The sequence below is a fragment of the Lepisosteus platostomus genome, chromosome 8 (genome assembly GCF_059453375.1).
Source record: "Lepisosteus platostomus isolate fLepPlt1 chromosome 8, fLepPlt1.hap1, whole genome shotgun sequence".
Taxonomy (NCBI): Eukaryota; Metazoa; Chordata; class Actinopteri; order Semionotiformes; family Lepisosteidae; genus Lepisosteus; species Lepisosteus platostomus.
Window position 1 is genome coordinate 7,224,599 of NC_142618.1, and position 14,706 is coordinate 7,239,304.

General features: G+C 36.8%; 1 protein-coding gene across 4 annotated transcripts; it reads right to left on the reverse strand.

The window, feature by feature from the left end:
- Positions 1–1,995: 1,995 nt before the first annotated feature.
- Positions 1,996–14,052, reverse strand: terf1 (telomeric repeat binding factor (NIMA-interacting) 1). Of its 4 annotated transcripts, none has more exons than XM_088642230.1 (11): positions 13,863–14,052; positions 12,964–13,059; positions 12,022–12,149; positions 11,490–11,576; positions 9,135–9,284; positions 8,452–8,558; positions 7,826–7,885; positions 7,472–7,531; positions 4,630–4,730; positions 3,156–3,223; positions 1,996–2,303 (listed from the first exon to the last, which is right to left on the reverse strand). In XM_088642230.1, the coding sequence occupies exons 1-11, from the start codon at positions 14,020–14,022 to the stop codon at positions 2,121–2,123; spliced, it is 1,200 nt and encodes a 399-aa protein (XP_088498356.1). In that variant the 5' UTR covers positions 14,023–14,052; the 3' UTR covers positions 1,996–2,120. The 4 variants fall into 4 exon arrangements, with proteins under 4 accessions (XP_088498356.1, XP_088498355.1, XP_088498358.1 ...); XM_088642229.1 differs by having other exon boundaries at positions 7,472–7,534; XM_088642232.1 differs by lacking the exon at positions 7,826–7,885.
- Between the last annotated feature and the right edge of the window lie 654 nt (positions 14,053–14,706).

Below are 14,706 nucleotides of genomic sequence, written 5' to 3' on the forward strand. Positions count from 1 at the left end.
GAAACCTGGCACATGTGAAATACACAAACATAAATACAACAGCACACAAGCCTTATTGGTCTGCTTCAGCAGCTACTTCCAAAATCTGACTCCAGGTAAAGAAACAATGTTGGCGATAATGAGCTAATGGAAAGAGTTTGGACTGATGAATGAGGTTTTTAGGTTATTCAGCATTCCAGGCCTCCCGGGCAGGTTCAGATATCTTTTATTTTGAACGATTACTTGTTAAAATCACTTCTTCCTAATCAAATCTTTATCAAATTTGGCAACCTCACTGGGTGAGTTTTTAAAAAAAGGATTATTTGATTCTGCCTGTATCAGTACTGCATGAATTTTGAAAGGAGCAGAGCAGGAACTTGCTGGAATTTCTGGTGCAGAGTAAAGAGCACCACCTACTGGTCCACCACCACCACCTTCCTTGTTTCCAATCCCCAGCACTGATCATGGCCAGCCTTGCTTAAATCTGAAGGGCTCACAGGCTACAAGGTGGCAGGTACTACAGAATGTCAGTGGATATATATTCATGGTCTGTACAGCCACCGGATAAGTACATTTAACTCCATAAAGTCATAAAAATTGTAAACAATGATGTCTGACATTCATGTAGACTGAGTTCATCCCCCCGTACAAAAATAGACTTCTGTAAAAAAACACAAGGTTCAGCCTATGAAAGTCTTTAACTGTCGTAAAAAAAAAAAGTATACAGTATGTCTAAAAAATATTTTTTTAGGAACATCCAGGACAATCAAGAAGTAAAACTTGGGCATTATTTCAGTTATTGTGCTTTTTGATCATTAAAAATACATGGCTGAAACTGACATAAGAGGTTGTTAAACAGATGTCGTCATCCCTGGACTATGGCTCTGTGAAAGGGGGTTAACAAAAGACCTCTGAGAATGGAGATGGTTTTACAGAGCTGGCAGTTCTGCCATCAAATAGGGCTGCTGCTCTGTCAAAAGCTCAAGGAGCCTGTTCTTTCCCATTAAACCAGCAGACATTACAGGGCTCATCTGATCCTGGGGGGTTACTGGTACTTTGATGATGTACATCTCCATATTCATAACTCTTTGACATCCAGGATGGGCATCACTAGGGTGACCCTCTGTATGAGAGCATTCCAGTGTTTATCCACAAAATGCACCTTTGTTGAAAGGGAGATGGCAAGAGAGAGAGAGGGGGGAAAACAGGAGAACATCAGAGTTTTGCCCGTCCTGTTGTAGGCCAAAATTGTTTCTTTGTTTCCAAATTTTCATTGTGTATTTATTACTTTTTAGCACCTGAATACTTGGTACCAGAGAACGGTTTCAGGAACAGACTTTGTGTTCTCCTGTTACAAAAGTCAGTATAGTTTCCTGCAATATAATGACAAACAGCAACTTTAAACTTATGGATGAAGATGTGTACAACTTATACAAAAATAAGGTAGTATCTTGCTGGCTCACTATAACATGAGAAACAGAACAATTTAGTTATACATATATATTTTAAAAGAGAGCTTCAGAACCCTTGTCCACATGGACATAGAAGTTTTTGTGTGATAAATAACTGAATGGGGACTGATACTCATCTCACCATTCATATTGCGGCTAACGCAGTTGCTTCTCCACAAGTTCCCCCTGCTGTAGTGGATCCTCTGAATCTTGTGTCAGAGTATGTCTGCCTATCTCATAAATACACTGTATCAATTACCAGTCAGTATATATATTACTCGCCAGGTTGGACAAAGTGCACAGTATGTTTTGAAAGATGGTTACGTTTTTGGAGTGAGGATTCAGGATCATGACTCTCCCACGGACTGGCCAGTTACCAGACATGAACTCCCCTTTGCATGCAGGAGTTATCCACAAGCTATCACTGCAAAAACATTTAAGGAAATCCATTCCCCAGTGAAGGCTGTGAGGATTGGTCTGGTCTGCAGATCTCATGCAAAAAAGAACAGTGCAGCCTATTATAAAGGAAAGGCAGGAATCACACAAAACAGAGCACTAACAACACTTACATTGTCAAAAATTTATTTAATCAATTTAAACGACTATTTACAAGAGGATCTTAATCCTTATACTAGGTAATATATTACAATGCTTTTTATGCAAGCTCTGTACAATGCTTTCACAGCTCTGTCAGTCTTCAGAAGAATTGTTTTCAGAGACCAGATCCAATTTCTTCATGGTTCTCCACCTGTCCTTTAACATGACACCAGTACGATTATTAAACTCGAAATGCTTCAGTATTTTAGCCCAATTTCCTTCTCCATAACGTCTCACCCCTGCTTTTAGCGCCTGGTTTTCCTCAAAGGTCCAGTGCTTTAGGGAAGAAAAAAAATGAAATATATTCACAATTTAAAGTCAACCACAGTGAAACAAGAACCAGATCACACAAGGAATGCATTCAGAAAATGATAACAGGAGGTGCTTCCCTACACAAAGGGTTGAGGGAATAAGGAAAATAGTTGCCCAGCCACGTTGTTGAAGGTGATACTCTGGCATCTTTCAAGAAATGGCTGGATTAAATTCTTGGTTCAATTAACTACTAACTACCAAACAGGCTAGATTTGCCAAAAGACCTCCTCTTATTTGTAACCTACTGTAACATTCCTTCTGCACTGCATTACATTTCATTGCAATAACAGTATCGCTAAAAAATGAGAAATTCTCTCTGGCTCTAAGACCATTTCTATTCTAAGGCCAAAGCCACACTGAATGATATGTTAATGTTTGTTTTATGGAGGTCCCAAGTAAGTCATTCCATAGAAACTTTGCAGGCTCATTACTTTACTTCAATACCTCAAATCCATAGTATTACTACCATTGGCACGTTCCCTTTAAATTAAGCTGGAAATTCTTGTGCTATTAGCTTTTAACATTAAACAGACGGTGCTTTTTCTTGACATGCGTAATCAATCCCATTGAACTTTTTCCAAGTCACAATAGATTTGACAAAAAAAAACTTTTCTCTAAGTTAATATTCATTCCATACAGTATAAACAACTTGCTGGTGTTGCTAAAGAATCACCACAGTTATAAAGAGAGTACTAGGGCACCCCTATATTCTACCAACTTACTGATGACTTAAAAATATCATGTAACATCTGAATTAAAACGTTTGAGGCAAAAAATGGGACAAAATGTAAAAAACAAAGAATGATAAAAACTTACCCTCTTTACTCTTTTCTTTTTTAATTCTGAGGTTTTCCTTTTTGTAAAATCAAAGGATAACCGTGTTCCTGTGACAAGACAAAAAATAAAACAATAAAATTAGTCTGTATAATTCAATACAGATTTGCAAGGAAGATGTATTGTTCACTGATTTAATAAATGTTTTGGGATCCTTCAAAAACACACTGGAAAAATCAGTTAATTCCACTGTCTTCCGTGAAAAAAAGAGACCTTATGATGTAATGCTGTCCTGAGTTATATCTTTTAGAGGCAGCGCCCTTTTTGAACCGGGTCGAGGGCCTCCCACTACTCCTCGAACGGGATGAGCGTGTGGGTGAAGCTCGTCGAGCCCTGGAATCCACGAGCGAAAGGCTCCGTGATGTGAGGGACCTTGTAATGGTCTTGGAGAAGATGATTCAGGACAGAGACTTGGGGTCTGAGAGCCTGTGAGCCTAGGCCCCAGAGATCTTGACACGCGCCCTGCACCTCCTGGCTGCCCAAGGCAGGGGGCAGTGTACCGCAGAGTAAACTGCGTTTAAAGAAAGCAGGGTGTGTGTAACACAAAGCTTTTGATATCCGAAACTACCCAGTTAAAGTATATTATAAAGTATACTATCAAGAACAATGGAATAAAGACTTTATGTAGTTTCCCCTTGACATTTTAATTAAGAATTTGCTCCATTACGTTGCACTGAAATCCTCTTAACAGATTATAAATTCACGATGAACAGACAAAGGCAGTAATAACACTATCAGGCACACAATGATAGTGTTTTCCTTTTCCTAACATCCAGGTATTTACTTTTAAAATGGCACCTTAATGAGGGCAGTCTTGAAAATCAAGAATTGGAATATAGTTGATATTAATGGGGAACTACAGTCCCAATTGCTCAGATAAAATAAATTGATGGTATGGCAAAATTTACAAATTCCAAATTAAGCACAAAATCGTGGCCTTTGTGAAAGTACTGTATGGTTTCCATTTTATTGCAAACCACTGGTCTCGCCATGGGCGAGAGTGCAGGAGAACTATGACATGAGGTGGCCCTTCCTGCCCACTGTTCACTGTAATGACCAATGTAATGTGATACTTGAGCAAATAAGTACAGGTTGTGCAACAGACACGTCTCGAAGTCGAGAGTGATATTTCTATTGGATTAAAATATTTGTGACTGTGTACATTTTATTTTCATTGTGGTTTCGAAATACACTCATTAATGCCAGTTCTATTTACTCCAAAATATAAAAATAGTGTTGCAGTTCCCCTTTAAAGACAAACACCATATCGCTCTTTAATATTTGAAAGAAAACTAAAAAAAAACACCTATAATATAAAATCAAAATCTATCTTTCTGGGATTAAGACTTTGGCTGCCACAAACCTAGTAGAGAAAAGAGAACCAGGGCTGTGAACTACTGCACTTCACAGAAGGCCCTCAGCATCTTCAGTTAAATGTAAACATGACAATACTAGCCTCTGATGCTGTAATTTCTCCGACAGACGAGAAAAGATTTTCTGGAACTTTTCGGCTTCCAATGTTCGATGTTTTGCACAGAAAAGAGTTTCCTTCTGGGCCTGTAAAAAAATCAAAATAACTGCCATCAAAGCTATTGTACAACATACAGACCTAACCAAAGCAGAGGTGACATTTGATCAAAGTAATTGTTAATAGCGTGTTTACACGGTCCACTGGCCTTTTTCTAAGACCTTTTCAATTTTAAAGTGATTCACTTAAGCAATTTGAAACTTTGCTTTCAGTGAAATTGCAATTTCAACTCCTGTGCTCAACGTCATTTGTTCAAATTATGGGGAGGACTTCTTCAGACAGAGTTGCGGCAGAGACTATAAAGCTACCTGCTGAGAAAAGACTTGAGTAAGCAGTGTTGCAGAAATTATATGTTCTACAGAAAAGTGCAGGCTTGGGAACATGAAGACCAAGAAAACACTAAAGGAAACCATGCTGTTTCATTGATTCAGATCACAAGTAATAGCATGGAAGGTGTAAACTGACTTTGTTTAAGGTGTGTGTAGAGGTTTGTCATTCAGAAAGATACAAAGTCTTTAAAATTATGTCTTCAAAACTTGTATTTAAAGTATTTCATTAAGAGTGTCTTACTAGAGAACTAATTATAGGAAGATGGCAAAAGAAAGCACATACAAGTTGTTTTTAAAAAATCTGTTTAGTAATATATCCCACTGTTATTGGAAAGTTACAAAATATAACCTGGTATGATTAAAATGGATTTTCACACATTCTAAATACAAATGTACTGCATTTAACATCTGATAAAATAAAATAGTTCACCTTGAAATTGAAGGTAGCAGTGCTACACTTCTACTATCAATGAATGTTTAATTTTTAAACATTCATTTGAAACATTCAGACTGGCATTTAATTTTCAAAAACTGCTCAATTAAAACCAGTTAATATTCTCATCAACTGTACAGCAACGCCTTTTACCTGCCACCTAGTGGAAAAACCTGCCACCTAGTGGCTCAAAAAGACTAAATAGTTCTACATGTACAGTTCTGAAATTGCTTTGCTGCTGCAGTTGCTGCTGACTTCAAGATGCAAAATGTTGCTTCATGTTGGACTCTATGAAAGCTGGAATAAATCAGGAAATGAAAATCTAAAAGACTAATAAGGGTTAAGATGAGTACGTCAGCCATACATGATGACACATGCAACTTCAAACATGCTAAAGCTAAATATCTTTATCTTTTAAAAATCTTTATTTTTACAAATATTGTGGCACAGCTGTTGATTATAAACTAACTTTTGAGGAAAACTCGAATGCCATACGCAAGAAGAGCCAATAGTGATAAACTCTGTTCTTTTAACACGCATACTACAACAATGAATTTCACTCTACAGAACCTTCATTGAAATCTGTCCTCACATTTTCTGTGTTAGCCTGATTTGGTAATCTCAACGGACGTAATAAAACAGACTGAGCAGGATTGTGAAGGCAGACAGCAAAATTAGCAGTGCACGACAACTACAGCGCCTATACCAAGTCTACACCCCCCTTAGACCTTTTCACATTTTATTGTGTTACAGAATGGAACCATGATGTATTTAACTGAGAATTGTTGCCATTCATCAACACAAAATACTCTATAATGTCACAGTTAAAAAAAAATCCAGACATTTTACTAAATTAAAACTAAAAAACAGAAAATAATTGAATGCATAAGTATTCAACCCCCCCAGAGATAAGACCAAGGGGGGTGTAGACTTTCTATAGGCACTGTATGTTAAGCAAACAGTGCAGAAGGTCAGTGTAATTATTGTCTGTCGTGACCACCCCTTTAACCTCCCTCCATTTAGCCACTGATTTGGACTGCCTAGGTTCAACAGCAATAGAAGTAGGTCAGCTTTTATTCCCCTAGCGATAAACCTGCTCAATTTGGACAATTGACTGTATATTATATTTATATAAACTTATTGTTTCTCATCATATACTATGTGTCTTATTTGTTAATGGGTGCAGGTTGTGTTAAATTAATTGTGTATGTCCAGGTCCAACTAGTGTTGATATGATTGATGGAATTCCAAAAGGAACATACTGACAAGCACCCAAAACACCAAGATTGACCAAATGGCATCTTCTTGTTTGCAACCTTTCTTATAAGAAAAACAAACAAAAAGAAAGGCACTACTAGTCAATGAGAATCCAGACCTTCAATTAAAACCAAATTTAGACTCACCTACAAGTCAAAAACGATAAAGCCCGTGCTGGAGAATGGGGGTGCATCACCTACTGGACTAGACATCTAATAAAGGGTTTGTGACTGCTAAGTGAGTCAGAGGCGTGATTGAGTCTGGACCAGAGGGAAACAGGCAATTCTAATGTAGTGTTAGCGGTGACTAGGCACCCACTTTTAAGATCAGTCTTTAAGAAAACATGCTGATATTAAAAAGATACAAACTTTAGCTTGATTTGATGAACCTGTTATGTTTATTACAAAATGCCTGAGGTTATCTTCACAAACATCATCATCCATATTTGAATATTTCAATGTCTAAAGCATTAGCCTCCGACAGATCAAAGCTTATGGTCTATAAAACTATTTGAAGATGATGGAAGAGGGAATTTAATGCTTACAAAAATGATTTTGCTTAAAAGCTCTGGGGGGGCACAATTCTTATTTTCCAGATGATCTTGCTTATTTCTTAAAATACACTCCTGCAGTGTCACAAATTGATTGAGTGTTTGAGTGTTTTAAAAGAAACTAACACTTGGTTTCCAGAGAATGTTTTATTCATCAAAAGGCCATCAAAATAACAGGACAGAAATCAAAGGAATACATACCTGAATGTCTTTTTTGCCAACAAAGAAGCAGAGGGTGTCAAGCTGAACACATTTCCATTACTGCTAAGAAAATTAACAAATATTCTACATAAGAAGAAAAGCTATCAAAATGAAAAATATTAAATAAGAGATCTAGACTTATGTAATAATTTGAACATTTTTCCAACATTTTCGACAACTTTGCACAGCCAGCTTCCAAGCAGCTATTAATTTGGCCTACTGGCCTTATTGCTAGTGGAAGTAAGACATGCTCATAAAGGGATTCAAGTGGCCATGATGATGGATTTCTAGATGGCTCTTGTTCTACAAACATTACATGCATTAAAAAAGTTTTCAAAAATATTTCTCCCTTACTAGTTTACATCTGTGATTTTTGGCCCAGTGTCAACCCCTTCTTGTTGGAAAGGTCCATCACTGAAGAACAAATTAACATATTTCACCTGCATTTAAACAATGCAATATATATTTAAAATCTTCCATTTAAGGGATTATGCATCTCAAATGCAGTAAAAAGAGGTTTATACCACTTCGCGCCTTATTATAGCGAGGTTATAATAAAAAATTAGATTCACTATTTAGAGTATATGTGAATTTAAACAATCTTTAAAAAAACTGGTTTATTATACTTTTTATAATTTTACTCAAAATCTCGATCCAGACAGCACATTTAAGTGCCTTCCATCTTCACTAAGAGTAACTATTTATAAGCAATGTTAAGTGTCTCTCCAAGAAGTAGTAAATCACATTTGAGGAACAAATGGCAGGTTAGCGTGAAAGTTGGGAGAGCCATCAAAGACCGTTTTAAAAAAGTTCATATTTCACCAAGTGGATTTTCTGATGACCTAAAGTTTATTTTGCCAACAATAATCACTTTATTCCACATTCAAGTACATCAATCTGTGTGGTATAATGAAGCAGCATAAACATTAAAGGTAACCCCAATAAGAACCTGCTGCATATCTCTTTAGAGTAAGCTATACCTTTGCAATTGTGCCTCATTTGGGGCTGCTGTTCCAGACTCCTGAATTTCAGTCGTTTCCTCTTCCACTCCTTTTTCCTTGCTGGCCTCTACAACCTTTGATGCTGCCTTCAGACGAAGCACACATTCAAATCTACAGAGCTTGTGCAAACATTCCATAAACAATGCAGAATACTACAGCAGCTGCAAGAACTGCATTTTAATGCTCACTTCATACAGGACTCCTAAATTCTAATTCTTACAAAAAGTATCTAAAAAAATATTTCCACTTTCTACTTAATGAAAACTAATAATTTATGTCTTGTTTATGCCACTGATTCCCTGACACAAATTCTTGATTAACCAGAAAAGGGCACATTAGCCCACTGAAGCCGATACTGATACCAGCGTTTGTGTTGAGGTAGCCTGCCAAAGTGGATGTAAAAAATATCTGAATGAGGTACATTTCTCTTTTTGCCACTGTTGCCCTGAAATTTGATTACTCGTCTTTCATTCTTTACTTGTGTCTCATGTTAATTACTTGTCTTTCATTAGTTCTACACCATCATCACAAATTGCCTGGTTATGCAAACAATTTTGATATGATGGTTATTTAAACACGACTGAATTAGAAAATATGGGAATATTTTGCATTTGATCTGTACCAATTTGAACTCCTCAGGGAACAAAAGTGGTGTAACATACCTTTAGTAGGAAATCAGACAGATAGTCTTTTTGAAAGGAATCAAGTAATATCTTGATTTTCTCCAACAAAACGTCAAAACTGAAGTTCAAGAGAAATTGATGATATGCATCCTTCTTGTTCACAATCATGGAAAGTTTCATTCTTAGGTTCTGTAGAAGGAAACAAATGTATTAAAAAATCATACAGATCTTGAGTCTGAAACCATCTTAGTACAGTATATTCATCAGGACCCTTGAGACTTCATGCCTCTTCATTTATGAGTGTTAAATATTCACGTCAATCAGACAAACTGAATTATTTTTTAAAAATGTCTGTTTCCCTTAATTTATAAACTCATTGAAAGATAATTTAACATCCCTTCAGGTCTATCTATTTATTACACAGACTTATACATCTAAATAATAATGAAGTAGTCTTGTTTGCAGATGAGGATCAGGCACACTGTGCCTGGGTGTCTGTGGTATTCACCAGTTCAAGTACTGCTAGGACAGGTTCAGCAAGGCCAGCTTGGCATCAACAGTAAACTGCAGTAGCAGACTGAACACTTGATGTGGGTATTAAATAACAGAAAGATTAAAATCGAGGAGGCTATTCGACCCACCTGCTGTGATATGGGTGCTAATAAAAATTGATCCAAGAACCTCCCCTAGGCCCGTCTTGAAAGAAATCAGGGTATCAGCTTCAACAATACGACTGGGTAGTTCAAAAATATCTGCTGGTTTCAGTTTTAAAGGCATTATCAATAACGTATAAGGCACTGTGAAATTATAAGCACCAACTACAGTAAGATGATCCGCTGGAAACCTAAAGACATTGCTCCCATTAAAGGGATGAAAAGAAGAACCAACTATTGGGTAATTATAATGTATCTTGAAGGAGACAAACATTTAACATGACCTCAAATTATTAGGTCAGGTCCTTAAATTATTAGATTAGATCAATGTATTTGATAACGTGGTATTTGTTACTCTAACCTTTATTACAATGCATTTTCACCATTGCACAGTTGAGGCTGAGGGACCAATAACTGAGAAGAAGCTTATGCATAGGTTAAGATTTAAATGTGACAATACTGTTTGTAGATAAAAGCAAATACACCCATACCTCTTTTAAGAACGTAAAGTGCTCTCAGAAACCCTTTAGAATAGCGAAAATTAGTGAAAAGAAAAACCTACTTCCATTATTTCTTATGGGGAAAAATTACAATCTGTTCCGGAACCCAAAAATGTCCCCCCTACTTTTACTTTCTTCACTAAAAAATGACAAAAGAAAAACATTTATACTGTTAATAATAATAGCTTACCTAGTTAGGCATCATTAATCATACCCAAGTACAGTAACCACTTCATTTGCTTTTTGTGTTATAACACACACACGTACAGTTTTCATTTTCTTAACACCTTTAGGGTCCATGATGAAGTCTAAACCACACATTTCTTACACAAGATGTAAGAGTGCACACAATAGCAAACAACACACTAAGCAAGACGCGGTGAACTGTATCACACACTTCTCTCCTGCCAGACCGCAGGCTCTGTGCTGGGTGTCACCCAGACTGACTAGTGGAATGTGATGCAAACACTCAATATGGAACAAACACTCTGCATCAGGCAGAGGTTTTGAAACCTTTCTTTGTATCACTTCTTCATAATTTCAAAGTTGGCTTTGGTTATTTGAAATAACAATTCTCATGCTTCATAGGACTGAAATGTCATAATAACATCTGAAAAAATATGTACATGTGTAAGTGTGTGGCAAAAACACCAAAATTGTCTTCAAACATTTTACTACAGATTTCTTTTTTGTCATTGTAAGACTTAGCTTAGAACTGTAAAACTGCACTGCTAAGCAGCTTAGTCTTGTTTTTATTTTCTACAAGTGTTGAGAAAGATTTTTTACATAAAAAGTGTAGGAGTTCAAATACAAAAGAGGGCAGCCTGTTTCTGTGTAATATTTATCTGCACTGGCTATGCTCAACGCCAAGTAAGTGTCTGTAAGTGGCAGCGTGGGAGCTGATGATATCCAAGTAAATGTAGTTTGTACAATTTCTAATTTAAGAGAACTTTCACACACGCAACGGGATCTCCAGAATACATTAGAATGATTTCACAGTAAAGAAGAATTCTTGTTCTACAGTAAAGAAGTAAAAAAATCAACTATTGCTAAAGCATTTCTTAAATTGGATTCATCCTTTTTTCCCCACTTACAGTCCCTTGAATCCTTAGGTTTCGGCTACTCGACAAAATAAATACTATTAACAGCATAGGGCTTGAACCTATTCTATAATTTATTTTAAATGCAATTTCCAATATTACCAAGTACTATCCAGAAAGTACCCTACACAAACCCCCTACCTGCGGCACTTCAGTGGTTTCTGTCAGCCTCTCAAGAACCCATGATGCCTTTTGATGTTGTCCACTTTGCAAACAAACTGCTACAGACTAAGAAAGAAACCACAAATTAGTCATTAATCCATTTCCTGTAATAATGGTAATGCATTCTACTGTATGATTAGCTAATATTAGGATTCCTGCAACTTTCTTTGCTTTTTGTTCTTTGACAGACGATGCTCAATTATGTAGGATACAGCTCATTGTTCATTTTGTGCAGATGCAGACAGTAGCCCTGGAAATAATATAGGCTATGTGCAAAGTAAATAGAGAACAAACATATTATAAGTGGTGAAGATATATACAACCTCCATAATGTTATACAGAACAATTGAGTGATAAATATTAGCTACATTCTTTAGAAAGCTAGCACAAAGACAAATTAATTCCCCTTGCGATTCATGTTAAAAAGACCAAATATGAAATCAATAATTTAATGACACTAGTTCCGATCAATCAGTTGCTATTGAAGTAAAAACTTAAAAGGAATACTCACCTGAACAAACAGTAACCTTTTGATATCTTCATATAGTGTCTTTTGCTCAATCTCTTGTTCTATTACATTCCAAATGTGGGAAGCAGACATTAAAGGTGTAATTCGTGCATCTTCTTCGTACTGGAGACCTGTAGTTTATTTAAAAAAACCCATCAAAATCAGTTTTAAGACAACTTTAATCCCTCACGCCTTTTCATGTCCACGAACCAGAAATAAATCTGAAATCCTTGGGAATTATTTACATAGTGCTGATACTTAATAATCATACTAAAAACAGTTTGCATTCTTGATCATTTCACTTGTTTAGTTAAGGTGTTGCTTGAAATGTCAACATGACTTCAAGGTAAGCAGTTTCCTTCCAGCTACCAAAGACATGCTGGCTAGGCTAGCTAGTGTATCCAAACATCAATGTGTGTGAGTGAGGCCTGCATTGGACTGGTGTCCTGTGAAACGGTGTACTCCTACTCTGCATCCTGGGTTCCTCGGATGCTGTAGCTTTTACTAGGAAAAAGCAAAGATTAGGAAAAGGTTATATCATTACATTTTCCCCTCTGGTTTATTTATATTCCTATTTAGGCCTTGGTTTGAATTGTTTTTGTCTATTACTGCATAGTGTAATGCAGAACCTTGTCATTTAATTTTTTAAAACTTTTGCACCCACATCTAACTAGATTTCAAACAGCCCACTAATAAAAAATGAGAAACCCAGCACTTTCTACAAATAGCGTGAAGCGAGCAACCTTAACTTTACTTAATGTGGCCAGATTCAAACTACTCTTTCCACAGGACAGAAGAAAGCTGAGCAAAGTTACCATCCAGTACTGGTCTGGCTGTGGTCTGGCGGCAGGCAGATGAGATGCGTATTGGTTTAATCCAGTTCCCCATGTGCTTTTGTGCTACCCATTTCCACCCACCCCCCAGGTGGAGAAGTTCGGTACCTACTCGTTTTTTTCCCATTCACAATCCTGGACAGGACAAAACAGATGTTAATCATCTTCTTCTGATAGGACTTGAACTGACCAAATCCGGGAATCAAAGCTAGAAATACACAAGGGTAACACTCAAATTAGGGATAAAAAGTACAGCTGGTACATCTTAGAGCAATCGAGCATAGTTGAGAATTTAAATTGCATGAATCATGTTGCTGTGGTAATATCACCATTTCTTCGAGTCTACCTTTAAAAAGCATTATGCCACATTAAAACACACCAGGGCTATTCTGATTGCTTGAACTGCTATAACAGGCTGACTATCGCACATTTGGACAGACTTCTTTAAAAGATAAGATCAGAGTTTTAAGTTTTCTTCCAACAAAAGGCAGAGCAGATGCAGATGTGAATCCAGTACTGTATGTTAGGTATAAGCACTCCAATGGTCTAGACTCTAGAGTGTAAACGTGGCGAATTAAGACACCAGAGAGACTAGGGTAGCTCAAAATGTAGTGCCTAACAATTTATTGACACATTTCACCTTCCAGTCCATTTGAACAGCCGGAAAGTCTTTTATGAAAGTTGCTTTGATAAAACTTTGATATTTTCTGAAACGTATTTGCAGAAAATCGTAAAACTGAAAATAAGACCAATAACGTTGCAACATTCTCACACTGGAGAAAAAGATGTACTGTGATCACCGGGTACTGTTATCTGCACTGGCAGCTCCGCTTAATGCTTAAACGCATAACTGCAGAGCAGTTTTTTCTCAGAAACTACTTTACAGCTGTCATCCTATCTGATCTGCAAAAAAGCGTAGGAAGGCTTCCTGCCTTCAGATAAATAGCCGTTCCTGGAACCATAACAAATTTTAACAGCAACATCAACGGAGCTATTAACACTAACACATACCTTCTAAAACACTCAGCGACTGGTTGAATTCCTTGTACTTGTCGTGTCTGAAATGATGACACAAAGAACCAATTACAAAGTCCAGCATCCAACTTTTAGCGACATGTTCAACTTCTGAAAACTCCGCAGACACTTCCGAGCGGGACTCCCGCTCCTCCATCTTGCCTTCTTGTTTTCAAACTTGAAAATCGCGCGCCCGTTACATTTGGGGACAGCGCTGACGATTAAGAGCCCCTGTCTCCATTCCACAGCGCCATCTAGCGTTGCGGCGTGTAATCACAACTCAACATGTGCTGTTGTATTTAATAATGAACAACTTCAGTGATTTTAAAATAATGTAGAGTACTTTTAATGACTGATTTTTGTCTTAATAAAATATCGTTGCTTTGTATGTAGACGTTAAATAAATATTATACATATATAATAGAACGATACGCTGGCACAAGCATAAGTGGCTTTGGACAACAGTTTCAGCTAAATACAACAACAACAACAACAACAACAACAACAAAATAATAATAAAAATAATCAACATTGTTACAAATAAGTTTATACATAAAAAATACATCAGATTTCTCCCCATGAGCCAATCAAATTTGATGTGTGTTATAAATATTTTCGCATTTGTTGCAACCTAAATCTGCCTTAGAATGTTGTATGTTGTATGTGCTGTCCTTGTGGTCAACAGAAACTGGCTTATAACTACATTATAAATACAGAAACTGTCATTGCTACTGGGTAAAACTTTCTTAAAGATCACAAACAAATCATATCACTTCTTAAATAGTTCAGATAGTGCCATGATTGTAATAGGACACAAACAGGAAGCTGTATGAACAATATC

Coding starts and splice junctions, on each gene's coding strand:
- terf1 (XM_088642229.1), bottom strand. CDS start 14,022: ATGGAGGAGCGGGAGTCCCGCTCGGAAGTGTCTGCGGAGTTTTCAGAA. Junction 11,577..12,021: donor AAAGGTTACTGTTTGTTCAG/GTGAGTATTCCT, acceptor TTTCTTTCTTAG/TCTGTAGCAGTTTGTTTGCA. Junction 9,285..11,489: donor AAACCACTGAAGTGCCGCAG/GTAGGGGGTTTG, acceptor TTCCTTCTACAG/AACCTAAGAATGAAACTTTC.